Source organism: Synchiropus splendidus, chromosome 5, assembly GCF_027744825.2.
Source record: "Synchiropus splendidus isolate RoL2022-P1 chromosome 5, RoL_Sspl_1.0, whole genome shotgun sequence".
Taxonomy (NCBI): domain Eukaryota; kingdom Metazoa; phylum Chordata; class Actinopteri; order Syngnathiformes; family Callionymidae; genus Synchiropus; species Synchiropus splendidus.
Window position 1 is genome coordinate 6,652,284 of NC_071338.1, and position 27,821 is coordinate 6,680,104.

General features: G+C 45.3%; 2 protein-coding genes across 5 annotated transcripts in view; one reads left to right on the forward strand and one right to left on the reverse strand.

The window, feature by feature from the left end:
* LOC128759203 (caskin-2-like) overlaps positions 1-10,211 on the forward strand; it is a 39,678-nt gene extending 29,467 nt beyond the window's left edge. For 2 of the 3 annotated variants that reach the window (XM_053865983.1, XM_053865984.1), the window contains 9 exons: positions 1,547-1,671; positions 1,900-1,972; positions 2,222-2,295; positions 2,492-2,602; positions 2,680-2,781; positions 3,556-3,694; positions 3,910-6,921; positions 7,036-7,258; positions 7,532-10,211. In XM_053865983.1, coding sequence (XP_053721958.1) covers positions 1,547-1,671; positions 1,900-1,972; positions 2,222-2,295; positions 2,492-2,602; positions 2,680-2,781; positions 3,556-3,694; positions 3,910-6,921; positions 7,036-7,258; positions 7,532-7,628 — 3,956 coding nt within the window. In that variant the 3' untranslated portion in view covers positions 7,629-10,211. The remainder of the gene's footprint in view (positions 1-1,546; positions 1,672-1,899; positions 1,973-2,221; positions 2,296-2,491; positions 2,603-2,679; positions 2,782-3,555; positions 3,695-3,909; positions 6,922-7,035; positions 7,259-7,531) is intronic. The other variant, XM_053865985.1, reaches the window with a different exon arrangement.
* Positions 10,212-10,664: 453 nt separating this feature from the next.
* nherf1a (NHERF family PDZ scaffold protein 1a) lies at positions 10,665-27,047 on the reverse strand. 2 transcript variants are annotated; one of them, XM_053865281.1, is made up of 6 exons: positions 26,418-27,047; positions 16,383-16,550; positions 14,642-14,795; positions 13,929-13,984; positions 11,956-12,036; positions 10,665-11,191 (listed from the first exon to the last, which is right to left on the reverse strand). In XM_053865281.1, exons 1-6 carry the CDS (start codon positions 26,814-26,816, stop codon positions 11,060-11,062), a joined length of 990 nt encoding a protein of 329 aa, XP_053721256.1. In that variant the 5' UTR covers positions 26,817-27,047; the 3' UTR covers positions 10,665-11,059. The 2 variants fall into 2 exon arrangements, with proteins under 2 accessions (XP_053721256.1, XP_053721255.1); XM_053865280.1 differs by having other exon boundaries at positions 26,394-27,046.
* Between the last annotated feature and the right edge of the window lie 774 nt (positions 27,048-27,821).

Genomic DNA, 27,821 nt, shown 5'->3' on the forward strand with positions numbered 1-27,821 from the left:
CTTTTTACGTAACTGTCATTGATGATGTGATGATGAAGCTTGTAGACTGTGAAAGTCTCTTGATGAAGGTTTGACCAGAGCTTTAAACTTGTGTCGAAGTTTGCACTAATGAGTCTACGTGGCACGCTTTCACCTTTTCTGCTGTATGATTGTTCATTGTCCGTGTTAATTTAGCTGTCCAACATCAAACTCATTTTACCTACGCATTTTACATTTAAATGCACAAACATTCAAGAGGGATCTCCGTCTTATTTTGACTGTCAAAACGTCATCATATGTCTTTTGAAAAGAAGAATTACTTTTTTTCTTTCATGTTCACATTAAGAGCTCAAACTCTCTTCACGGCGAGTTAGCTGTATATTAAAATACGTTTGTTTTTAAAAGACCCACTTAAATGTTTCATGTCATTTACAAAGATCACAATACGCCACTTGCTTCCCACTCCTCATATTAGCAGAGTCCTACATTTCCAACCCTAAGCTCCAGCCTCCAGCAGCCAGTCCCTCCAGTCTTGTGAAGTGTTTAGTGTCTAAAGCCTGTGTGTGTGTTCGATAGGTGTTCCACCAAGCAGTCACATCTCAGGCCCAGCTAGTCCTGCTCCCCCGTTTCAGGACATTTGGGTCCTGAGGAGCTCCCCCTCTGGTAAGAGTGTGTGGACCCCTACCCTGCCCCTGGACCTGCTGACTTCACAGCAGCCTCTTGAACCTGTAGTCATCATCCCTCACCTTGCCAGGAACATTTGTCCTGAGCAGACAAGAACCCAAGCGGCCTTGTAATGCAGATGTCCACACAACGGAGCTTTTACTCACAAAGCCAAGGAACAAATACGTTCAGTAAAATACCCTTTCAGGCCCGCCACAGGTTCCTGTGCATATTAACATAATCCACACTCCGATAATACTATGAAGTTGATACAAGCTGGGAGCAGGATGGGACCAAAAGGAACGTGATCAGGAACATGAAACCTGCATGTCCAACTGTAAATATGTGTGTAAGTGATTTATTGAACTGTAAATTAAGTTCAAAGTGTTTGTCAGCATCAGTCTGGGTGGACCTCATATGTAGTGTTTCGGTGCATACAAAAATGAAATAAAGACTTGAGGGAACATCGCACATCACTGACACATGTAGTCACCTCACTAAAGTCAAACTTATTGGTGGCATATCTGCATGGAAGATGGGAACAACATGGGAATAATATGGGCATAAAGGAGGAGTGGGAGGGGCCAAACTCAAATAAATGCCCTGTCAGATATCAAAATATATTGAGGCAGAGTTGACGAGAGAACAACTTGTTTTCTCAAATATTTATGAATGGAAAGAAACGAGGTGGATGGTGTGCAGATGGGGCTTTCTCTTCAGCACTAGTGCTCAAGCACCAGTAGGAGCCTATCTGTGCATGTGTCTGTTACCGATGGTACATGGTTAACAAAGCTGTATTGTAAAGAAATGAAAAGACTCGAAAGGATTTGTGCTCATCCGTCCTCCTGTGACTCCCTGTTTCATCTGTATGTCATACCCCATCTCCTATATGATTTTGGCTCAGGTGACCGGAGCAGCATCGACAGCGCTGACAGTGCAGGAAGCAGCCGCAGTGCCGGCAGCGGTCAGAGCGCAGAAAGTGACCGCAGACAGAACGGGATGTTACATCAGCACCGGGACAATGGCACGGTGAGAGTAGCTGGGAAGTATTAACACATTAAACAAGATGGATTCCTCTTGACACGTCTATGGGTGTGTGTGATGAAAACACTGATTTGTGTTCACTCATGACTTTGAAAGTCAAACAGAACATTGTCATTTCGGAAAGAAACTTGGGTTTTGTGTCCCACTGGAGATTTTACAACCAAGTGTTGATGGGTTTCTTTTCTCTCGTTATTAAATTCCCCATGACTTCAGCTGATGCCATCTGCTGGTGAGCAGGATTCATTGTTAAGGAAAACAGATAGAAGAAACCAGAACAAATGCTCAGGTCAGAAATGTTCTTCTTCTTCACACTTTGTGTTACTTTACTTCATTAATTTCATTTTATTTACCTCCATAGAATGACTTACAATTAAGATTTCTTGTTTTTGCCCTGCCTGTCATGTTTGGACACTGCATGGTTCCTGGAACCTTAAATGCTGATCAGAATTTTGTTTGAACAAATGCATCTGAATGGAAGGTTCGCACCTGATTTACTGCAGATCTCAGCCATTGCTCAGTAACGCGTGTCTTCTAGGTGCCATTCATAACAAGGTGAATGGAATTCCTCAGGGGGGCTTCAAAAGACCTGCACAAATCCTAGAGGGGAAGGTGAGACTCCAGGGCTGGGGACCTGCTGCGGGTCCACACAGCATCACATCCTTGCATGTCATGTTCAAGCATCAGAACACATGACACAAAAAACACACTCACAGAGGTCTTTATTTAAAACACGTTAGTAAAGAATACTCAAAATTGAAGAACCAAGGTAGGATGAGTGAAGCAAGTTTTGTTTTTTTCATTTCAGGACTCTGAGGCCATATATCAGTGGCTGCGTGAGTGCCAGCTGGAGCAGTACACGTCCAACTTCATCAATGCAGGATACGACGTTCCCACAATCAGCAGAATGACCCCAGAGGTGTGTGTCCTCCAAAAAGGCCCAGTGTACTGTAGGATCGTCTGTGCCTTATCCTCGCTTGTGTGTCTGTGGTGCAGGACCTCACCGCCATCGGTGTGACCAAACCAGGGCACCGCAAGAAGATCTCAGCTGAGATTAGGAAACTGAGCATCCCTGAGTGGGTCCCTGACTATGTGCCGGTAGGAAAAACAAATACTTGTACTGTCTTTCAGCATTTCCCGTAGTGCTGTGCCAGAGCAAGTCAGTCTCCTGCAGAGCGACCGCCCCGCTCTCACCTCTTTGTTCTGCACAAAAATTGGAATTGACGTAGAAGACCGTCATATTCCATTTCAGTAATGTCTAAAATATGTGAGCAAAGTCACAACAGTGAGAGAAAGCCACCCTCTGTGCTACGTATTGATTTAAATAAAAGGCACATTTAACACTGTTCCAATCCGCCGTAAACACTCCCAGCCCCTGTTCCCTCTGAAGATCTGTCGAGTTGAAATAGAAATCCCAGATGATCCTGTTTCCTCATTCATGAAGGAAAACAAACACTCCAGGCTGGAAAACACAGCAAAAACTTGTTCCAAACCAAAGTCATGTTCTTGCTTGATATCTTAACTCACAAAACACATGGTGTACCAGGAAAAACGAACCTTGACCAAAACAAAGTGTAGCTTCGAGGGAGCTGTTTGGGGTATCAGTGAAAGAGAAGACAATAACGAAACAGGGATTCTTGCGGGTTTATAAAGAATGCAGAGTTTTTGTCTTAAAATACAGGTCTAAAATTTAGGAATCCAAACCTGTCAGATTTTTTTGACTGATATCCAGTGAATGTGTGACGCAGGTGATTGCTGATCAGCATTCTGACTGCAATAGCTGTTCTCACATCCACATTTTCAATGGAATTAAAATTAAAATGTGCTAATACTGCGGTGTAAACATCTTGGGCTGTGTTCTTTTCTCTCCAGAGTGAACTGGCGGAGTGGCTGAGTGTGATTGGGCTTCCTCAGTACGAGAGGCGGCTGCGTGAGAACGGCTACGACTCCATCTCCATCGTCAGAGACATCACCTGGGAGGACCTGCAGGAGATAGGCATCACCAAACTGGGTAAAGAGTCCATTCATGCTGGCTTCAGCAGCGGAGACCCATCCACTGCGCCTCCATCTGTGCATCCTGGCTACATCCACCCGTATAATTCCACTGCACTGTGGATGATTTTTAGCAGTTTCTATAGTTGTGGAATGTAGAAGGTTCCCAAAAGCTTTTAGACTTGGTTCCCAATATCTGCTTGGTGTCTAATGACTTGTCTTGGTCAATGACAGGTCATCAGAAGAAGCTAATGATCGCAGTTAAGAAACTCAATGACATACAACGTAACCGTAACCAGCTGGACAGAGGAGCAACTCTGCAGGAGAAGATACCCGATTTGGTGGCTATTGAACACGCACCAATCTTCACTGCCCATGGTCACATGCAGTGTGACAGACCAGCTGAAACCAGTAGCCCATCCCCTCATCCCCCGAGAGCTCTGCTCTCCTTTCAAGATTGTGAGCTCAGCGCCGAGCTACAGAACGCTATGATGGGTGCGGCCGGGGCCGCTGAGATGTGCTCTGTTTCTGTCAGTCAAGAGAGCATTAGCTTGAGATCAAATAGCTCTGGAAATTCAGAGAATTCTGGACAGTCAAACCCGGGATATTCCTTTTTACCTCCAGCGAGGACTCAAAGAGTTTGTGAGGAAAATCTCGATAGCAGTAAATTGAAGAAAGTCAAGCCGGGAGGATGCAGTCCTGGAGGCAGAAATGGCCAGAGAACACCAGATATGAGGGAAAACCACAGCCAAACATCCAACATGCCACAAACTCCCCCACTAACGCCGAACAAAATGCCTCACTACGCCTGCTCTGATATCACACCAGCAGCTAAACACTATCAGTCTCCTGTCGGACCCAGTCACCTATGCTATGATTCGCCCACTGCTCCTTCCTCTCCCTCAGCGAGGTCCATTAACACTCCGCTCGGGGGCTTCACCTCCACTCTACGCAGGACGTCCAAGCCTCCACCTGGTGCTGTACAGCTACCTTGTGCCGGTGCTGTCCCGATGCCAGGACTCAGCCCAAGACAAGACTCCAGGATTCAGACCAAAAACAGCCTTTCCAAAAAGGTGGACCAAAATTCAAATCGATGTGCGCTGTCCGACGGTGAGGTAGATGACGATGATGATCGTGCTCCTCCGACTAACTCCGCTTCGTCAGTTATTTTGCCTTCATATGCCACTCTTTCTCGCCGGCCGGGACGGGTGCATGCGAGCTCTGCAGGCGCTCAGGGTAACTTTAATAGAAGCCACTCTTTCATAGTTCGCTCACGACGTAAAGGGCCGCCTCCTCCACCGCCGCTGAGGATGAGTTCAGTAAGCAACAGCCCGACACACAAGGTGGAAAAAGATCAAGTGGATGTCACCGATTGGAGCGCAACCAGTGTGAAAAGCATTGCAGCTATGCTTGAGGGTAGTTGCATTAGTCCCTCCAGGAGGATTGACATTCCGCCCCCACAGAGCCCAGTGTCACCTGTGTCTTTGCCGGTGTCCTCCCCAATTCTGCCCAGGTCACCTCACGTACCATTTCAGCACTCCAAACCTGTTCCCGCATTAGGACTGGGAGGTCTCAGGAGGCCTGGGAGTGAAAGAACAGAGGAAAGACAGAGGGGTAGAAGTGGTGTCCATCAGGACGAAGAAAACCCAAAGAAAGCTGAAAAGTTTGTTGAAAATGTCCCTCTTTTGAAAAAGCAACACGTAAGCCATCTTCCCTTTGCAGAGGAAGGTAATTTGACCATCAAGCAGAGGCCCAGGGTGGCAGTGGCTCCTCTGACAGATGCAGAAATCTGTGGTTATCCTGAGAGTCCACTCCAAAGTCCCTGCCACCTGGACCCGCCCGAATTCAATCTGAAAGAATCGGACACGGTCAAAAGGCGCAATAAATCCAGAGACCAACAACCTTCTACACCAGAGGGGCCCTTCACCCCTGACAGTGAGGACCACTTCTCTGACTGCTTTGTCAGGAACCACAATGAAGAGAATACTCAAAGAAATGCTTTTTGTAGAATGGGTTCCATGGGAAAAGGTGTAAAAACTTCAGTGTCCAGTAAACCTCCTAGTCCTCTGAAAAAGACAATGAATGAAAGACCAGCCAACCTGCAAAATATGGCCTCTTCCCCGAATCGAGGTAATGTAAATATGTCATCACCTGAGGAGGTCAACATGGTTTCCTCTAGTAATGGTCTGCATGGACCAAACGGTACCAGGACTCCGAATGATGTGGACTGGCAAGGAAGCGTCTTTCAAAGGAATGGTTCCTTTGGAAAAGGCTTAAAGGCCTCTACACCTCCAAGTCCTAAACCCAAGCCTTCTCTGGGCAGTCCAGCCCCTCGTCAAAGAGCCATCCCAAGTCCAGCACAACAGTCCACATCTGTGGAAAGTCCGAATGACGACCGAACTCACAACCACACGCCTTCGCCGGCTGCCATCGGTGACAATGTTGATGCACAAAGAAATGTGTTCCAGAGAAATGGATCATTCGGAAAAGGACCAAAACCATTGGTTTCAAGGAAACCGTCAAGTCCTTTGAAAACAAACCTAAACTCCTCCCCCAGAAATTCCCAAATCCCCATCCTACCAATTTATTCTGAGGCTGAAAATCCATCCATTGTGAGAGAAGACCCGAAGCTGCCAAATAAAGTGCGATCGCCCAATGTTGAAGATCAGCTGAATGGGTTCCAAAGAAACGGGTCCTTTGGAAAAGGCTCTAAACCCATCATGTCTGTGAAGCTGTCCACTTCCATTCACAGCAAACCAAGCGTCCCTCAAAAGACTCTCCCAGGACATGGAAGTTCACATGTCCCGGCACCTGAGAAGATCCACAGTCCCCTCAGAAATGGCAACAGCTTGAACAACAATGACCTTGAACAAGTTCAGGACAGTTTACTGAATAATAATGACTTCCAGGGAAGTGTTTTCCAGAGGACCGCTTCTGCTGGAAAGGGAACAAAGCTAATGACGCCCAGTAAACCTTTGAGTCCTTTAAGAAAATCTGCTGACAGAGGACCAACAGCCCCCGAAAAGATGGTCACAACCGCTGCACCTCCTCCTCAAACGTCCATCCCCAAACTGAGCAATGTACAGATTCACACCATCTCCCCAAAACCAGGCACTCGTATACAGACCTGTATACCCAGTCCTAAACTGAAGCGACACCCTCAGACAGTGGTGTACGACCTGGACAATGAGCAGAGCGCTGCAGTGACACGTCACCAACCCAGCCCAGCCTCGCCCAGACTGCCAGGTAGTACTCTCTTTTATTTTGTCTTTATCAACCCAACAGGGCTCAAAACCCCCACCTGTATTGGAGCATAAGAGAGTAGAATCTGGCACTGATCTGGTGCCTTTTGTCCTTCAGGCTATAACCTCAATCGTGTCCCGGGTGCTGCGTATTCTGCGCCCTGCTCTCCTGCTCACTGCATCCCAGGCCTGGCAGGCTGTGAAGGCAAAGCTCAGGTGTTTCACCCGGGCGTCGCCGGCCTGGAGAGGCTGGCTCAGAAGAGGCTGGAGGAGACGAGCACTTCACTGGAGGCTGTGCTCAAAGTGGCTGAGAGCAAACTGCTGCAAGGAAGTCTCACCAGGTGAGAAGCTGTCACACTTGGGAGCCCTCGTGTTCGTACCTTGTCGCCTTGTCGTCAGCGAACCTATCTCCCACAGTAAAACTATCGTCATTATAGGCCATATGAGTTCATGTGTAATGGCTTACAATGGTTTTGTTAGGTCCTCACACAGGACTTTCTCCTTGAACCATGGGGAGAGTCCTGCCGGTGCCTTGAGTTTGCTAGTGACACCAGGCCTGTGTAGACCTCTGAGGGTGCTTCAGAATGAAGATGTGTTTTGTGTGTGTTTGACAGCAGCAGCAGCAACGTGAAGGCAGCAGGGAACATCCTGGACGACATCGGCAACATGTTTGACGACCTCGCAGACCAACTGGACGCCATGTTGGAGTGACTGTGTGGACGCTGATGGTCCAGATGATGGGTGGAGGACAGCCGCCTGAAGCTTCTCTAGATTTGCCTCCAGTCAAATGAATGTTTAGGGTTAGAGGTGATGGAAAATAGCTGAGACTACCACGCTTTGAGAAACATGCGCTCGAGACACAGGGACTGCTAAGGGTCCTGCGCCTTCTTTTGTGGACCACTTGCTCCTTTGTACTCTGCACTGTTGCACTTAACAGAGATCAGTGAAGCTGCTGTGACTGAAAGTTAGAGCCACAGTTGAGCCTCAATAATAATCATTAGGACTTCAAGCCACAAACCTGATTCTTTTTTTTTTCAACTGTAAAAGAGAAGAGATGTTTACCGGAGACAAATCTCTTGAAAGTATTTGCTTTGGCTTGATTTTTTTTCTGCGGGGCACAAGTCACTGACTTGTCAGAGTTGACTCTCAGTCATGGGCCCCACTGTTGCTTAACTGTCTAAACCTGACCTTGTTTAACCAAGAAAGACACACTAGACTGAACTCTTGTTCCGCTGCCATGAGAGCTGCAACTGATGCAATGCATTGTGGGACTTGCAGTATGAGCGTTGGAAGGGCTTTTTATTGGCCCATTAATAACAGACATTAGTAAATTATGTTGCCGGCCATGCTACTGTGTACATATGTAATTTAGATGCTCATGAGGTAAGTTATTTTGCAGAATTGTAGTCAGCTTGATCATAAACTCCTGTTTAGGTGTGAACACTGGTGCTAGTCCTTTAACTGATACTATCATCGCTCATACAGCAGCAGGTGGGAGCCAGCGGGACGCCATCGCTGACCCCCTGTTGAAGGTGAGGCTTCATGAAACAGTGTTCTTACCTTCAGAGCCCAGAGAGGTTTAATCGAGCCAACTGTTCAAAGCCAACGATTTAGAGCTGAGAGTGCCATCTGGTGGGCTCTAAAAATGAGACTGTGTCATGAAGCCTCATCGGCCCACCAGCAATGACGTGCGTGTGTGGTCGCGCCATTGCTTGTTGCTTTAGAGGTGTAGAGTTAGCGCTAGCCTATAGGTAGTGTGTGCTTCAAGCAGCAAGTTTACGTTGGCCAGAGTTGTAACACCTCTGTTTGGAGGCAAGGCCACGTGTGCATGCACAAGCCACAGCTGGAGGTGCAGCAAGTGGTGGTGCGGGGAGCAGGTGACACAGTGACTGAGCTGCCATTAAAACGGACAGTGAAAACTGAGCACTTGTCGCTCCCGTCATCTCTCCAGACAGGATCCAGCTGTGGTCGGCTCAGCGTCTGCCTCCAACCACACCTGCATGTTTTAGGGAAGCAGGGTCAAACCTGAGCATGGTCCCGAGCATTCAACCATGAGTACTCTCTGTAAATACTCCTCTGTGAACAGGAATGAGTCACCATCGTTGTATAGTTGTTGTGAACAGAGAGCTGTTGCTCTTCATGTAAATAGCACCATTTTTATCTGACGTATTGTGTTCCTCAGGTGATGAAGCAGCGGCGTCTGGCACAGGCTTTGTTTTGCTCCCACCAACTCTGTCAGCCTCTCAAGCCAGAAGGTGCCAGAGATTTGCATTGCAATAGACATGGTTCTATTCAGAATCACAATCAGCAATGGGTCGGAAATATGGATGAAATGAAAGACGATGTAAAAAAGTGTTATTGGGCAGGACTTGGGGACGGGATGGGGGGCAATAATGAATCATGATTTTACATAATCGCATTATAATTGATGACAATTCTTAAACTACTGAATTTCACAACAGGGACGTTTTGCTATTTTGGTTTTAATAAGTTCTTTGTGCTCTGTTTTTATTCCTGGGCATCTATGAAAGCGACGGATGTGAGGGGAAATGAAATGAAGTAGAATGGTACAAGTCTGGTTTATTCAGTTTTAACAGAATTTGCTCAAGTGATAGAATAAAAAGCACTATAGAATTAGTAACTCCTCAAACTCCATTCTTGTTTTAAGAAACTTTGGGGTCGAGCAAAGCAGGATCTTTTGTTATTTCCATTTCATTGATCGATTCATTTCTACCGGTGTGTGTTGGTCCAGACGATGGGCTGCTCAAGTGACCTCCATGTGTTCTGTTTCAAACTGTCGCAAGCTTGGCTGTGTATCGGGAGCAGCTTCTTTCAATGATCAAGGAGGGAATACGAACCAATATCATTGGACTGTAGCCTCAACTGGACCTTCCTGCTTCCAGTACGGGGTCAGGTTAGGTGGGATTGTGCCTACTCCGATGGAATGACCACTTAACATACTGGAAGGTCACATGACATGGTACCCATTTGCAAAACTTGTGCGTTTCAGTAGCTATACGGAACCCCTCCAGTGTGTGGTGACGGAGACGCCTGAGCCGCTGCTGGACCCTTGTTATCCACGCAGCAATTGCTGGTTTAAATTTGCTGTTGAAAAGCAGCGCTTGTTTGAGGGAAGTGTCTAGTTGAATAATGGAAAAGACCACTTGGACAGATATTTAATATTGTACTATATTTTTGTATTAAAGCGTTGATGTCATTGTTTTTATATGTTCTCTCTCATGTACTTTACGGAGTTCATTCAGTATTCTGGTCTGTGGACGTACTGCTGTAATAAACACGACAATCCAGAGTGTTGCTTTGTTATTTATTTTATAATTTGGACTACAATGTGATCATTCACATCCATTTTTTTTTAACCTCAAAATGACACACATTTAATCACTATATTTGATGTTAAATATTGAGCTTGTAATGAGTTTAAACGGACAGCAGATGGCAGTAGCACAAGACCGTTCCTATTAGACGCATGGGAGTGAAAAAGATGCTGCACCGCAGGGAATGAATGTGTTCAAAAATGTTGGGTCAGTCACATTTAGCCACTAGTCATATGAACCGAATTCACTGTTTTCTGCCCACCACCACCTGAGCTAGTCACATGACCAGATGTGTTGCCCATCCTGTAGAAAATCTAGGTAGAGCTTTGGTGAATTCAAATGAGAGGACCCACTCTGTGACTGGTGGAAGTGATGTGCATGAGACTACAACGAAACAGAGAATCCAGCCATTTCTTTGATTGTTTATTTCATCTAAAAGAACAGATTGACATGATACAATCAGGTAGGACAAAGTCCACGCAGCCTCACTCCCTCTGCGCTCGCAAAGCTTGTCCAGGTTGCATTTGTCATTTTAAAAGTAGAAAGGATTTTCAGAGAGAATCATGGCAGAAGAGTGCGCTGCTGTCTCATGTCCAGTCGATACAAAAGCCTTCATTCTAACCAGCTGATTCACATCAACTCTTAAAACGTCACGTACAATCAGCAATTCATCTCAATCGCACCAAACTGTACATTTCTATTCCTTAAAAATATATTAAACTTCCTGTTGGCGCTGCTCACCAACCTGCTAAAATTAACCAGGAGGAATCATCAGATAACACTGTTTCAGACACTCTACGGTGCCCATTACAAGTTGCTGAAGAGTTCATTCCTCTTGCTCCAGTCCATGGTGGGGGCTTTCTTGGCACCTCGCTTCTGGTGGGCCCTCTCCCGGGCCTGGGCCAGGGACACGCTCAGAGCCAGGGAGTCTCCAGCAGACTGGAACAGCGCAGGTCAGGGGTTAGTGAACGTCACGGACATGAAGTCTAGTTCCTAGTGAGGGGCTGATGTTCCCACTAGATGGCACTGAGGAGACTGTCTCGAGAAGCCTCATCAGCCCATCACTGCCAGTGACTCCTGTCTTGCTGTGTACACCGTTTTGTCAGCCAGCACAAAGAACTTTTCTTGAAGTCAAAATTGTATTTTGCTTTATTTTGCTCATTCCACTCATATGAATCAATTTCACAGGTTTTCTTTGACAGCAAAACGCTTGGTGGCGCTCTTCAGTGCGTATGCACTGTTTAGACATGAGGCCCCAGGACACGGAGCCAAGCTGCGGGGCCACACGCTGCGGGGCCACACACTGCCTTCTGTGGGAGCCTTTTAATACGCTAACAAGCAGTCAACCTGTGCAAGGCTGACAGACTCTTCCACAATTCGTCGCCAGTCGGTGAGTTATCTTGAACTCTGAAAGCTGCGTTCAAGTTCTGACATCAAACAAAGCATTACACCGCCCCCTAGTGGGAACAGAGGAAAACATGTTTTCCCTGTGTCATTATCTAGTGCAAAACAACCTGTGCACAGTTACAGAAGCTGAAATGTGACACTTCAGAACCATGCGTCAAATATACTTTATGTGCTGCAAAGATCAAAACGGCCCATTTCAAGTTAAAGTCCAATCCTGAGTAACAGACCCACCACCATTGCACACATACAGCATTAACTTCATGAGTCCCTGAAGCCAGCAGGAGAACCTCACTCACCTGTTGTGCATTTGTGGAGCTGTTGGAGGAGGAGCTGGAGGACACCGACCCCATGGAGTGTTTGGGGTTCACATGTGGCACCTGGAACAAGAGTCGGGTTAGTGAGCTGTGGATGGGTCTGTAACAAAGCTCCCACATGGCACAGACACGTGGCACACATTCAGACAGGACAGTCACCCAGAGGCTGACCAGAACACAGAAGTGGGTCCGTTTCAGCTAAGAGCCCAGTACTCAGGTGTCGCTGAAATCTGGTAGATGTGTGGCTCCATCTGTGAGGTCCTGAGCTCAAACACATTCATGTTCCACTGAGGCGCTACATTCACAAACCCCTGACCCGCCTGCATGTGTTCTGGTGCAGACAGACCAGGTGAACATCTCTACCCCTGATCCAGTTTCCAGCTTCTGCCCCAATCACTCCACCTTGGTCATGATCCTCTGGATTAAGAAAAGGACTGGAACACGGGAAGACAGTCTCTGAGGACCATGGCCGAGCCTCTATGAACAATACACTACAGTTCATCAATGGGGAAAAGGAAAACAATGAAGACAATGTTTCCTCATTGGAGTAGAAACTTCAGGTTGTTGTAGACGAGCTGTCCAGCAGGGGGCAGCCACACGCTACACATTAACCATGTATATACAGCATATCTGACGTCAGGATCACGTTGATGAACGTGAAATTCAGACACAGACTTGTCCTGAACTCAACTGGGTCTCTAAAAATAAATCACTAAAATGACAGAAAAATTCAAAGAATTTCTCAAAGCAGATTATGTTGGAAGTCAGACTGCAGGAAAATAAGCTGTTTGAAAAGTGACACTTCCTTTTCACGGGGAATCTGTGGCTCTCTGACAACAAGCTTCACACAGAGAGCAAAAGTGCAGCTGAGACACTCACTGAGGTGACCTGTAGTAACACACATGCAGAGCAATGCTACATAGAGCAGAGCAACAAGCTGACTGGCCGACATGACTTCTTACAAACACACAGAGGTCATGGCTCTCTCTCTCTAACACACACATACCGACTCCTACTAACACCACAAAAAACAAACACATATACTGAAATATATATATATATAGCACAAGTCACACATGCACCACAACAGTCCATAACCACAACGCAAAACACAATGCCTACTGACCATACACACCAATACACTACAACTAAAGTGACACACTCAAACAGTGCTTCATACTAATCCTCACACAGCAAGACTGACACGATTCTTCCATACATGAACACACAGAGAAGTGCTGAAGTTGTGCGACTGTACTTAGGAAGACACTGAAGTACTAGTGACTGTGTTGTTGTTGCTGCAGCTCAGGGGAAGAGAGTTCAGCTTGTTAGCCCTCACTCATTAGCATAATCCCGAGTCCACTGCTAAAAGCCACTTCAATCCCATGATCCTCCAGGAGGGAGAAACAACCTGCCCTCTGTAGCCATGGTGACGGGGTCAGCCATAATGTCATCAAAGAGGCCAATCCACTTTTCCCATGTCGTCAGTGGAATGCGAGTGTGGGAGTGTGCTGAGAGAGAGAGAAAGTGCTGCTGTTGTTGCAGACCAGCAGAGGCCGACCATTGATGCGGACAGTCACCCCCGGTCAGTCGAGTCAGCATTGACGGCCACGGACGATAAACACTGAAAACAACTTTTGTTTTCTCTGGTTACTTAGCTGAAATAGGTGTATTACAAGCAAGAAATCAGAGTAAAACAAATAACACATCACAGCACTACTTCAGTATGCAGCGCAAACCACTGTAAAAGTGAGGTGCAGAAAGAGCGACAGTAATGCTGGACTGTGTGAAGCAGCCAGCACACGAGCGCCCACACCAGGACACTGATCTTCCACCAGGGCAGAGGAGAGACAGGATCAGTGGGAGAGCTGCCTTCAGACTGTACTCTGTGTTTGTTTACACTGCTCCCATGCAGATAAAAGCCAAACTGATGAGGCGCCAGTCGTGACCCTCACCTCGTCATGCTCCTCGTTGTGGGCCGCATGGTCCGTCACAGGCTGAGGGAGGGGTCCTGCAGGGCAGAGGAGACCATTTGTAAGCTCAGTGTGTCACAACACACACCAGCACCAGAACCGTGAGGACAGAACACAAGATTAGAGGATCAGATGTTGGTGATGCATTATGAGGCCAGCTGCTCCTGCACAGCACCCTTCCAAACCAGCTCTGGACCGTTGGGTACTGGACCTGAGAGGCCACTGTGGTATCTGGCAGGAGGATGTGGACTGCAGGCCTCCATGCTCCCAAACAAGCCTGTGGTACTGTACCCGCACGACTTCGCAGGAAACAGTGATTTCCTGGGTAGCACGTGTGGCAGAGGCATTCAAATGTAGACCCTTGGATTAAAAACCACTCTACAAGCACAAATGGATGACTAGATTGTGTTCATGACGCAACAGGTCTTCAACAAGTCTGTGCAAATTTAAGTTGTGTTTGAGGAAAAGCAAACAGGTTTTGGAGGCTTCCGTCTTTCCATCCGTCACAAAGCGACAGTGACGGGTTTCATCTTCTCTCAGTTGACTGTAGCTTGATGGAGCTCGGTAGTTTTCTTCTCTGAGCAAAATCAAATCAGACAAACTAAAAACTCAATGGGAATTAATGGTTGGATCAGCCGATGTTTAAGTAAGGCAGTAAGGAACTCAACCAAGGCAGTGAGTGAACAAGAGATTACCAGTGAGGTGTTCCTCCGTTGGCTCAACATTGCATCTCTTGAAGAACTCTGCGGTTTCAACGTCCACCACCAGGAGCCTGGTCTCGTCTCCTCCAGCCCTGATGGCCTCTACGACCTGCGAGTGCTGCATGCCGATCACGGACACTCCATTGACCTGCAGACCCACAGATGAGAGAGAGCGAGCTCAGGATGGCTGGTCGCTAAAGGAACTCAGGAAGCATTTTCACTGAGCCAGAAGAAAAGCACCTGTGATGCTCATCTGAGACCTTGTCTTCTCAGCGTGTGTGTTTACAGTTAGACAACCCTGTAATCCGACATACACCTGATTCCATACATGCACATATCTTTGAATAATTCAGGCCAGAATAACTGACTGTACTTACCTGTCACCAACACAAAATTAATAACTGGTAATCAGTCAAATGTTATGTAATGGTTGGCTACAGCGGTGGTGTGTCATGACTCATCATGCACCATATAAACACATCCACAAAGGTCCTCTGGACAGGCTCCTATCTAAAATCACACCGTGCTACACATGCGACTCTGGAGTGCAGAGGAACTAGACACATTGGTGAGAACAGGTGGAGATGCTTCAGCGACTACAATGACAGACGATTGAGTCAATCCTGACAACCTTTGAATTCCAGGCCATTTACAGTCCGAAAAAGGACAAAGAAGAAACACTGCGTTATTAAGCATGAGTGGGCAAAACTGGGTGCAAATGACGACTGCACAAAGCAAAGCTGAAACTCACGGTCTTTTAGCAGTCACCATGGCAACTTGGTGTTTCACAAAACAAAAAGTATAATCTCAGTGATTTTTTTTTTCCTTTTTATGAGCTCACATGAAGCCTCTGTACAAAGAGTCAGCCACAATTAAAATGGCTTCAACAAGACTGGTCTGATGTGTGTGTGTGTGTTGGCCCAGTTTTTCATGTTTTAAACAACACACAAGAATGATGACCACATTCCTTTGGGAGGATTTCAGACTTCTTAAAATTTGAGACTATATGAGGCAGCGCTATGGACATACATCTCTGCAAACTCAAATCAAGTTCTGTTCCACCTCAAAATTCCTTTTAGAAATGTCTGTTCAGACAGAGCAGGAAGCTTGAAAGTTAAGTTGAAACTGAGAGTCAAACACCAAGACAGACGTGTAAATGAGCTGAATCAAATCGTAAGATCTCTATGAATGTCCACATTTCTGAGTGTAACACACCTGCAGTGTGTGTTCACGCTTTACTCTGGTATCAGTTTGGGACGTCTCTGGAGCAGTCCCTCCTTGTGAGCTGTCAGTGGGTCAGGAATGGCATGAAATGGACTGACGGTAAGAGCTCAGATACAGAGAGTTTCTGTCCACTCCCACAGCTGAGAGTAATGGAGCATCATGGGAGATAAGGCCCTGAGAGATTAGGGCCCCCCCACCACCACCACCACACATGCTCACTACCATGGATATACTGGCAGAACAGAACATTCCTCCCACAAAGCGCACAAATACCTTAGATTCCATTTTCACCTTATCTATAAAATAGAAAACATTTTCCAGGGAGTAACACACTCCCAGCAAAAGCCCAACTCCAGACACAATAACAGGATTAAGTCAATCCTAATTTAAAGGTGCCACACGCACTTCCAACATTTATGGACCTCACATGGACCTTCCCACGTGAGGCCCACCTCACCAACCAATATTTTGGATTGTGTTTTCCGGACCTGAAACTGAGGAGGAGGTGTACCTGGATTATCCTGTCCTTGGGTCTGAGGCCGGCCCTCTGTGCTGGAGAGCCTTCATCCACGCTCTGGATGTACTGACCCGGTGTGGTCTTGAAACTGTGCAGGTTGAAACCATATTCATTCGCCTCCCTCTTAATGTGGCAGAGACGTGGTCGCAGGCAGCTGTCGTCCTGCGCAGAAGAGGAAAGTCAGTTGATGAGATTGGAGGTTTTTTTTTGCTGACTGTAGTCATCACAAAGATCAAAAGAATGTTCTCAACATTCATGAAAGGATAGATGCAACTTCAACAGCTGGTTGAAGGTCGTGAATGGCACTTATCCTGTGACAGCAACATTGCTATTGTTACTTCAGTCTCATTCAAATGAATACATCTAAACCAAGGAAAAAGGGAAGGACATAGTTCCTGCATAAAACCGGCAGAATGAGCATGTGCATGTGCAAGAACGTGAAACCCAACAACTGATGGCTCTGTTTAATTATGTGGCAAACACGGATCAGCTGATTAGACAAAGAACCTGCCGCTCAACTTCAAGGTCAGTGATGATTCAGCACTCATGTTCAGTACTTCTGTCATGGTGCTTTGCAGCAAACGTGTGGACTGTTGCCAATAAAAGACACATTATGGACGATCCGCCCACAGTTATCAGTGACTCAGATGCCAGCTGAGGGTCCAGCTCTGCGACCGCAGCGGAACCGCCACGCCCCGTGCACTCATGTTGGCCGCTTAGAAAATGGATGACATATTGCTGTTTTATGTGTAGCAGAGGTGGCCGATTACTCATTGGTTAGTGCTGGTCAAAGGTCCGTTCTGACGAACATGAGGGGAAGAAAGAAGACGCGTTCAAACCTTTGGACTGAGACTCGCTGTTACGGAACTGAACGATATGGTGCTGTTGATGTAACCATCCAGGTGGAGACAGGAGAGAGAGAGGGAATCAGCCAACCATAAATTCATCCACATGTAACATATATGCCATATATCATAAGTGAGATTAGAAGCATAGTAATTCAAAAGCCGATTGTTGGCCTGTAAGGCTTGCGAGATCGCATGTAGCATAGTACTGCACATAGCTAAGCTGGAGTTCAACTGTAACGCACGCACATTTCTACCTCTCCTTGCTGGCTCACAAATGTATTTTAGCTCTGACCATCTCTTATGTCTGATCGTCCACAGCAAGTGAGCACCTTTGGACCTGTTTCTTCAAAGTGGGGTCTAGTTGGAGGGGGAGGAGCAAAGTAAATGCACCAGGTCAGAATCAGAATCAGAATGATTGCCATGGTCAGTGGGAAAGTTCTAAGGAAAATGTGCAGTCAAAAACACAATAATAGTAATAACCATGATAAAATTAAAAATAATAAATACAAAATAATAAAAATAAATCAAATCCCCTGAAAAGATGGGAAAAAAAATCATTGATAACCTTTCAGTGTTGACCGGGCAGTGTATTGTGTGCTCATGTTTGGTCTTTATGGTCTTTTAAATGCAGTGTGATTTGTGAGTACACTGTCACTGGGTTGTCACATTTACAGCGGGAACAGGAAACCACACAATGAGAATATGCATCAGAATGGTAGTAGCAAGACTGAGGCACACTCAGTCAAGTCCCGCCCATTTAAGATAACATCTGGTTAACTGCGCCTCCACATTTATGAAGCAGGGTGTTGGTTAATGGTTTTGTGTTGAGGAGGAAACATTCCATACGAGACAAGGCTATTTTGTATTACGACTTTGTATTGGATTAGACGGCCGTTACTCATTTGAAAACACTGTTTGCTTCGCTTGTTTTCCTTAGAGTAGATGCAAAAGATACCAGTCCAAAAAAACCCCAAAAATATCAAGATTATTTTATTGTCATGATGGATTTAGCTGAAGATAAAACCTAGTATTACTAAAAAAAGTGTCTCATCTTGGAACCAGTTTTTCTTGGCCACCAGTCGATTGCAATAATCTTCAGCAGGGTCAGCAGGAAGGTGATCAACATGAAAACTTCAGCTCAAAAGTTCTTCTGAGATGACCTGAACAGGCAATTTAAAATTGCAACACTTGCTGAAAAAAAGCCAACCAACCACATGAGCAGGGATTTTGGTTTATGTATTAGTGTTCATTGGTGTCCAACATTCCTTCAGAGGACATTTCTTGCTCAAGAGTAGCACAGCGGGTCAGCGCTTCTCTATCATCTCAACAAAATGTATCTGTGTACACGACAAAGCTTCCTGATGATTCAGCAGTAGACGGCACAGCCTCGTCTCTCTTGCCAAGTTTTGTCTGCCGGCTCGCTCCGCGGGTACAAATATAGAAAATCATAGGGTTTCTCATAGTGTGAAACCAGAATGGTATTCATACAGTGCAACGGGAAGGAGCAGAGACGCGCGAGGACCGTTTTCAAACTGGCAAAGCTTCCAATTATTTCCACATCTATTGTTGCAGTTAAAAAACAGATGCCATAATCGCGGTGGCTTTATCAGCGTAGATGCTGATAGCACAATGAGCTGGACTCTGCCCTGACCATGTAAAGCATATAGCTCATTTAATTTGATAATGCATGTTTGCAAACCACTATCTCAGCCCATAATGTCCTCTTTGTTTATCGTAAACATGCCTCGTATCTTTGAATAAAACTGTCAAAATGTCAGTCGTCGCACCTTTTGAATATATTCTATATTCTCATTCTTAACTGCTTAATCTCGAAAAAAAAATGTAAAAAATTAAATTGTGCCATTTGCTTTTAATACACTAAATCAACTCTAAAGCAGAGTTGATGTCGAGTGTTCCACAACAGGACACATTCGTTCCTCACCACTTTGAGTGGCAATGGCCCGCACTCCCTGCTCCGTTTCACACTTCTGAGTCCGACAGAAGACTCAGTCGGACCTGTTCTGTTTCTTCTAACACTAGAGGAGGTCTGCAGTAGGTGAGGCAAGGTGATTATCATCATCCTACCTCAGTCGATGCATTTATTGATCATGTGGTGTCAAGCATCAATATTTTAACTAATAAACTTGCATCCAGGCGAGTTTGTCAGCGGCGTCCTCCCCTGGTGTCCAAAGCCGGCATCAAAACAAAGCAGCCTGGGGAGTACTTAGTACTTGATTTTAGTATTTTTAAGACAACAAGAACATCTCAATAAACCTGTTGGCAGACACTGAGACTGTCTTCGGTGTTCAAGATAGAGACAGTGTTCAGATAGAGCAGTGTGAGCAGTTGTGCTCAATTGTGGACAAGGTCCAAGGCACAATTGTGCTCAGTTGAAAGTTTTGGAAAAAATCCCTTAGCGTTTGTGAATAATTGTAGTTGCGTCACTTGTAGTTGCTGTTTGTTTAAAACCATCTCCAGAAAGAGGTGGGCAATATGGCAAAAATATAATCAAGATTTTTAAAAATTTATTTTGTGTCGATTTTATCACAATCTCTTTTTGTTCTAGTTTGGGGAATTTCCCGACAAATCTTTAACATTGTTTGCCGCAGCTTCATGTCAACAATTATTCTTCACCTTTTTACATTTATTAGTTTTTGCATTGAGCTTTTAGCCAACTTTTAAACCAGGAACTTTGAACTGATTGGTCTGTGAGTGTCAAGAAAGTTCTGAAGTGAGACGTCAGGTTAGCTATTAGCTCTGTGGAGCAGACAGTCTTTGTTGTCGGGACCAACAAGGAACAATCCATCATTCTGCCGTGAAGGTGTCAGTGTGTGTGTGCGGGAAGAGTCTGTGAGTGATGGACAAGTCAATGCAGCAACATGGATCTACAGTGTATAGAAAGAATGTGGCAGACTCTCACGTTCGACCATCACCACGTTGTAATTGTTCATGATTTAATGTCATCAAATTTCCCACTGGTTGGGTTCAAGAATCACTGCTGTGTAGAAGCAGTCTTCACTTTAACAGACAGCCTTGATTCAGTTGTCATATCACTGTGAGTTGTGTTGTACTACACACTTTGTTATTTAGGCCTGTGTTATTGAATATGAGTGACTAAATTGGTGGCTTCAGTTGTGTCTAAATGGTTAAGTTAAGCTTTCTCAATGAAATAACTTAATTCTAACAATCACACACTACCTTTTTGTTCCTTCCCTTTCCCCCAGCTTGGTTGCAAGTGATGGGCTGATGAAGTGTCATGAAACAGTGCTTTCATTTTCAGAACCCACCAGATGTCACTGTGTTAAAAATATGATCAAAATGGTGGTTCAAATATGGAGACTTTTGAGCAGAGTGGGCCATATGTTGTGAAAATAAGGCCAATGTTTCATGAAGTCTCATGGGCCCATCACCACTGCTAGGTGTCATGAACCCAGGAGGTCTCATTGTCTTGGAACCCCCACAAGCCAAACGTCAATGTGCATTATATTGGATATAATTATTTTATTGGGTTGCTATCTTGTACACAACAGATTTGTCTTCCTTTATTACTTGATGTTCGTTGACCCTGAGTCAAACACACTCACACACGCCCATAGATTCACGCACCATGAGCGAATGCTGCATGCTCTCACCTCCTCCTCGTAGGTTGAGGACCACATGTGGTCGATTAGAAGGTTCAGTGCAGGGTGCAGTGCAGCATCTGGTCAAGTGAGAGGGTTGTGAGGTACCAGGAAGTTCAAGATGACAAACCTGACCTCCAGTGTCAATTAGCAATGAATAAACCAATCAGAGCACAGATCCTAATGCGATGTATGAGAAGGACAGAACATCAGATGATAGTGACAAATGGTTGCTGTGGCTGGACTTGAGGCATTAAATGTTCCTTCTACAATTTCAAGGTCATTGGTGGCAATTATTACTCTGTCACAACCCGAAAAGGTTGCAGTTGGTGAAACTAGATTCTTCAAATGACACACAGCTTCAGGAGCTGCCTGGTAGTCCATCTGGTCATAGTGACAGGAGCCTCACACTTTTCGGGAAAAGTCAGACTTTCGTTCGCCAGCGAGCCTCTTAATAAAGACACTTGTTTGGCTGCATTATTATCCCTCCCACCCCCATTTCTACTTCTCACTTTCACAGGACATATGTTGGCCCCACTCTGCCTCTGAATGTTGCCTTCTGGCCTCGCCTGCTTAGTCCACTCTTAATCCAGCAGGCAAATCTCTTCTCTCAGTTCTGTCCACTCTAGGGATGAGACGCATTTTATCTGCAAGGTAATACACGCTTCCTAACTCTTTCATTCATGCTGAGTGAATCAAAAGTTTTCAGACACTAGTCCCGCAGCATATCATCTATGCATGAACGATACACTAGTGCGGAATTGACACGTGACAGTTGGGCAAGCGTGCACCAACAGGTAAACTGACATGAAGCAGACTGCTTCAGGAAAACAAATCAGCATAGCTCTGCTGAGAAACACCCGGTGGCCTGCTTTCTCACAGCCCTTACTTCACACATGCAAACACTGTGGACAAAGACTTGTAGATGTGAGGAATCTCTATGGAGACCAGCACCAGACTTCTTGTGACTGAATACAGGAGGCTGCAATGACATAAGACCTTGAGCAAAATATTGACTCGGTACAGCAGCACTGGGACTGAAGTGTATGAGAAGACTGATACATATGGGGGCTGCATCATTTATCTCAACTTACACTCAGCTTGAAATCAAAAACATGAAAGAGATTGTTTGCCTTTGTAAAATAAACACACATAATTTCAACGGAGGATGAAATAAACTAGCAATTTGAGGATCAAGCATTTCTCACCATGCCACCAGCGTACCATGCTACAAACATAAGCACCCATCCATTCCTTAGCGGACACGGTCATATCCACAGAGTTCTGAGCAGGATAAGACATTCATCCAGATGAGTCTGGTGGTTACTGTCACTAGAACAACTTAAAAAAAAAAAAAAAAAGTTGGGAAAAAGACATGTCTCCATTTGGACACTTTGACCACGGCTCTCATAAAACCATTTACTACTACTACACACTCAGGAGAGCAAATAAACCCATTTGTTTTATAAATAAAAGTACTGCAGTATTTGACAAAGAAGCTTAAGGCTCACAAGCAAAGAAAAAAAACAAGACTTCCAGTAACATATGGCCCCACTCAGCCGAGATTAAATGCCTAATTAAAGATACAGCATGGCAGCGAGGAACCATGTGCTTACAGCACAGCAACCAGACAACATGAAGAAAACAGCTGTGTAGTGGGAAAAAAAAAAAACACTAGTGGTATTTTTCTAGGTTGTTTGTCTGTAGCCTTGTTCATCTGTGAAAACAGACTTTCCACATCAGGGTGACGTTACTAGATCCTAAAGATCCATGTTTCGCACACATAAATGTACAATTCCAAAAAAACCCTAAAAAAGTATGAAATGAAGAAGATGGCATAAGCACGAGTCAAACACGCATCAATTGAAATATACTTTGAATTTCCAAACAGGAGGAAGAGCTAGACTACTTCTGCCATCTACACAGAAGAACCCCTACTCTCTTGTGACAGACACCAGCAGCAAGAAAAAAAAAAAAACTGAAAATGGGCCCAAAGCACTTAGTATCATAATCTCAGGATTTTTTTTACGTGTTCAAAGTCACAAAAATACCAACATGCAATGAGGCAGAATTGAGAGGCAAACACGCTATTAACCCACTTTTTTTGTAGTCCATGTAAACCATCAGTCCACAGGTGAGGAAAGAGAGGCTGTGGGAAAATATGATTTTCTACATCGAAAAACAGCTTCCATTTATAATTAACCAATTCGTGTTGAACTTCCCATTCAATTCTATCAAATACTACTTGAAAACAATCACCTGTAGCATAACTTCTCACATACTTTCTCAAGTATGACTACTTCATTCTAGTACTGCTTTTCATGTACTTGGGGTGGAACAGCGTTTGCTGTCTTCTGTTAGAGCTCTTTTATTTGACCGTGTTCTTGTTTTCACAATATGCTTCTTCTGTCACAGTGGCCTCACACAGCAAGCAAAATTTCATTTCACATTTCAGTGTACACTGGCACACTGTCGTGGCATCATTACAAAACCAAAATGTTCTGTATGTACCAGCCAGTGTGGAGCACCTCACAGCTATTCTCAATCAATTGAAGTGCACAGAAAGACAAAAAGCCCAGGTAAAGTATTTCAACTTGAAAGACATGTTGGTTTGCTGTTATCTCACCCAACCTTTTATTGTCCCGGAGATAACGTGTAACATATTTACTGCAGGACAAAGTATCGCTGAGGGTGAGATTTCTCAAATGTGCAGCAACAACAAGATCCAGCACAGTAGACACGTGGATGTGTAATGATTCACCATACGATTTTGGGCAGTCATATTCAACAGCACGATGATTAGCAGTGATGATACCAATTTATTAAAAGATGAGCTGCCTGTGCGTTTCACTAGTCGTTCCATTTAATCAAATACAGCAGAAGCACTTGGAGGTGAGTGCTTATCTTGACACTATCAAAGGGTTTGCGTGTTCACACGCTAACTGTATATTAAAGGAGGATTCCAACTAGTTGCTTTTATAGCTTCACATAGCCCATCACCTTGGAGCCCTGCTATCTCTGCTTATCTAGGTCCATTTGTGCTCAGCGGAGCTATGACGCCGATGACGATTGTCATATGCGTACCTGAGCAATATCAACATGACATTCATGACCAGGTCCACATGGAGACAAAACTGGTCGTATGTGCACAAGTTCTGTGTTGGGTTAGGCGTTGTGTCGAGACGGCAGATGGGCGTATCCGCCCACTGTATGGGATACTTTTTGAAACCAGGTCCCAGAGTGAACAATCCTACACGGATACACTTCACCATGTGGACTGTGGAGCCGAATACTAATGAAAACAATGATATTACAGTCCCGTTTGCTTCGGCTGCCCCCGAAAGTCGCCATTTAACAGCCATACCAGCGAACAAGCGAGTGGTATACACTCAGACTATTGTTGTGAACAGGAAAGCTTCAGCTACTTCAGCAGCAGACCATCATTGTGATACAGGCGTGCAGCGGACATGTGAGCAGCAACCACTCTACAGAGAAGCCAGTCACAAACACACGTGTAATAAAGTGTAATATTTTGAATGTTTATTTTCTCAAAGCATAACCAAACAGGAACTCGTGGAACTGAAATTCAAGTTGATGATGCCCTGTGGCGTCAATGAGTCAAGATGACCACAGCACTGCTAAAAGACTCAAAACACGCATCCCCAGCCACTCTCTAGTGTCACTCTCTCCAAGTCACGACTAGGAGTCCACTCAAAACTCAACTGCGTCGCCTGCAAACTCCTGTGTCCCTTGTCTATCGTTTTGTTTATGTTACCCAGTACTAATAATTAGCGCACAAGCTTCATTTGCAGTACAGGCGCTGTGCTGACTTCTTATTTGTTGGTAGAGCAGTGAAGCGCCTCTGCAGTCTTGGCATATGTACTACATCTTTTTTGAATCGTTTAAGCAGATAAGTGTGGATGGCAGAAAGTGTCTTTTTACAGTGCATGTCATTGAAACCGGCACTGAAAGGGTGGGGAAAATGTGCGAGTCCATATGGATGTAGCTTCAATGTAGGTCTTTCTAGCTCCCCAAGCAGTTGTGCCTGCAGCCATTTCCACTACAGCTTGTTTAATCACATTTTGATGGAGAAGGTACCATTCTGTCGTCGTTCCAGCAAGCCTCATCACAACATAAATAACAGTGAATCTTTAAATCATAAGGCATGAGTTACTTATACGTTTGGTTTTTTTTTTTTATTTCTGTCATGGTCACATCCTTACTGTGGCTTTTTTTCCCCATCTGAAAATAAGTGAGGTGCAGATAAGTAAAAACTAGGCATTTGTCAACCAAAAATACTCAGCTGCTCCATTGAGAAAACTTCACACAGCCTCACATTGACATGAAAAGGCCATTACATAATCCCTGAATCCGAGCCCAGACTTTGCTCTGGCTTGAATAATCACATTATTATTATTAAACACTTTGCATTCACATTAAGAACAGAAATAATTTTGCAGCAGCTATTTGCATGGGCGCTGTGGAATAAAATACAGCCGTCAATCCGGTAGTGAATGGGTTGAGAAAGAAAACTTCTGGTCCAACAAGTCAAACCTGACATGAGAATCGGTGAGTAGCAGAGGAGGTCAGACAGAGAGAGTCTGAACAGGAACGCGTTTCGAGCCAGAGCCTTTGGCTGCTTCAAGTCATTTGTAAATCTTCAACTGAAGCTCCAGGCAACTTTTCATAAATAACTTGAGGTTGCACACACTCAGTAGAACCAAAGTCTACGTTGCTTTCACTCCACTCACCTGATTTATTCACTGATAAATGATACACAAATATGCCGGTTGCAGTTGCACATGTGACTGTGAGTATTTTTCTTTCCTAAAAATTGCCACAGAACATAGAGGGCAGCTTTGGTCAATTCACACACTTAAGGTATGGACTAGTGAAAATAAAGGTGATCTCTTACTAGCAAGGCCGGCCAAGCTGAATTGGAACTATGTAATAAATGTCTCTATGAACAAATAAATGAACGGTCATTTAAGTACCGGTAGTGTATAAATATGCCGGTGTTAACGCAACGCTGTTGAACAATTAACCAATTTATTTCATTAAAATTAAAATATGAAGCCATCTTCATGTTTAATATAAGACTTTGTGTAAAAATCACTTTTAGAAAACGTTTTTTGGTGACTGGTTCTACTAGCTCCAAACTACTGATCAGTCAACTGAAACGTCATGCTTTTGTGTCCCAGGCTTCATATGCTGTAAATGATGACAAATCACTGTCATTTGTTTCGCTTTGTTCTATATATATATATATATATATATATATATATATATATATATATATATATATACGCTTATAGATTTCACGTCATGAGCAACTCAGGCAAAAGACATTGATAAATGTACGTTGACATAACTTTTAACTGAGATTACTTGATTTAATAAGCGAAATGTGCCATGTTGGTTTAGTACTTAAGATGACAAATCTGCGTCTTTCTACTTCGGGTTTCTGTCTATGGACTCTTCCCCTAAAAGTTGGAAATTGGACATTGTAAAAGCCGCGGGAGAAAGGCTGGTTTTACCTTGCTAACGGAGCTGACACTCACTCGATCAGACGACGCATCACCGTTCCGGCTGGAGCCGTTGCTGAGAGAGTCGCCGTCCCCTCCGTGAATGGGAATCCCCTCGGTGACGAACTCTCTCCGACACTTCAGCTTGTGCTTCTCCAGCAGCTCCATGGTCTCGGCATCCACCACGATGAGTTCCAGGGGTCCGCTGACAGCTCGAATCATGGCGACCACCTCCTGGTGGCTGAAGCCCTCAACGCTCTGTCCATTGACGAAGACCAGGCGGTCGCCGGCTCGGAGCCCGGACGCAGCGGCAGGGGTGTCCTGCTCTACGAGCCGGACGAACTGGCCGAGTTTGCTCTTGTCTCCCCGCAGGTGGAAGCCGTAGCCGTCGGCATCTTTCTCCAACACACACAGCCTGGGTCGAAGCGCTGACATGTTTTGTTCCAAACCACTTGGCGAAGCTCAAATGAGTTGGAAAGCGACACCTGTTGCTCCTCCACTTCCTCTGAAGTGACTGCCTCTCAACTTTCCACGGCTATTAACGAGCTCTTCTCGCCTGCTCCGGCCCACGGACCTCCCCTCCTCTTCAAGTTCGCTGCCTCCTTCAGACCTCTCGAACCGGCCGGCTGTAGCGACGGTCAAAGTTAGAAAGTCGCAGCTCGGATCCACCGGGGATTGCCGGCCTTCAGAATTAAGCGTAACCGCACAACTTCCGGTTTCTCTGCTGCACACTGGAGAAAGTATGGGTTACTTAATGTAACCGCAGTGCTATGAATATATGGTAGCACTCTGACGGCCTTCGCTATTGGTTAATCCACCTCGAGGCACTGCCCACTACCTATAGCCCCCTTTGGAATTCAGCTGCAGAAGACAGGCCTGCTAGGCAGCCAGTTAGGGGACTACGCACATATTCATAGATCTGCAGTTACATTACGTAACCCATATATCTATGTCATATGTGCTCCATCCGCTAACGGCCTTCGCTATTGCTTAAGAACCATGGTGAAGGCTAGTGGGACAAGTTTCCTCCCAGCACGGCCTAAAAGAAAAAGATCATACCACAGGAACTAAGTGTCCGATGTCCCACCGGTTCAGCCAAGGATGAAGATGCAGCCCCAGAAAGGATAGTATGAGCCACCGAAGAGTCCATCATGTCAAGTAAGCACGAGCTAAGGTCAGTGCAGAAAACCAGCCGCCTGACAGATGTTTTCTATGGAAGCACTGCCAAAGAGATCAGCAGATGAAGAAATGGGACCTCATAGAATGCACTCTGAGCCCCTTGGCACCCAAAGCCACATACACCTTGTTAACGGCTGAGTGTGCCCAGAGCACCAGCCGCTGAGAATAAACTGGTGGAGATGGACTCATACTCCTGACAGGAAGCCTGATCTGCCTGAGAAGCGACCCAGACCCTGGTGTCCCACTGAAATGGCAGCCGCA

Excerpts from the sequence above, each read along its gene's own strand:
- nherf1a (XM_053865280.1), bottom strand. The coding sequence starts at position 26,816 with ATGTCAGCGCTTCGACCCAGGCTGTGTGTGTTGGAGAAAGATGCCGAC. Across the intron at positions 14,796-16,382 it reads CCAAGGACAGGATAATCCAG|GTCAATGGAGTGTCCGTGAT; the intron begins GTACACCTCCTC and ends GTGGGTCTGCAG. Across the intron at positions 11,192-11,955 it reads GCTCCACAAATGCACAACAG|TCTGCTGGAGACTCCCTGGC; the intron begins GTGAGTGAGGTT and ends GCGCTGTTCCAG.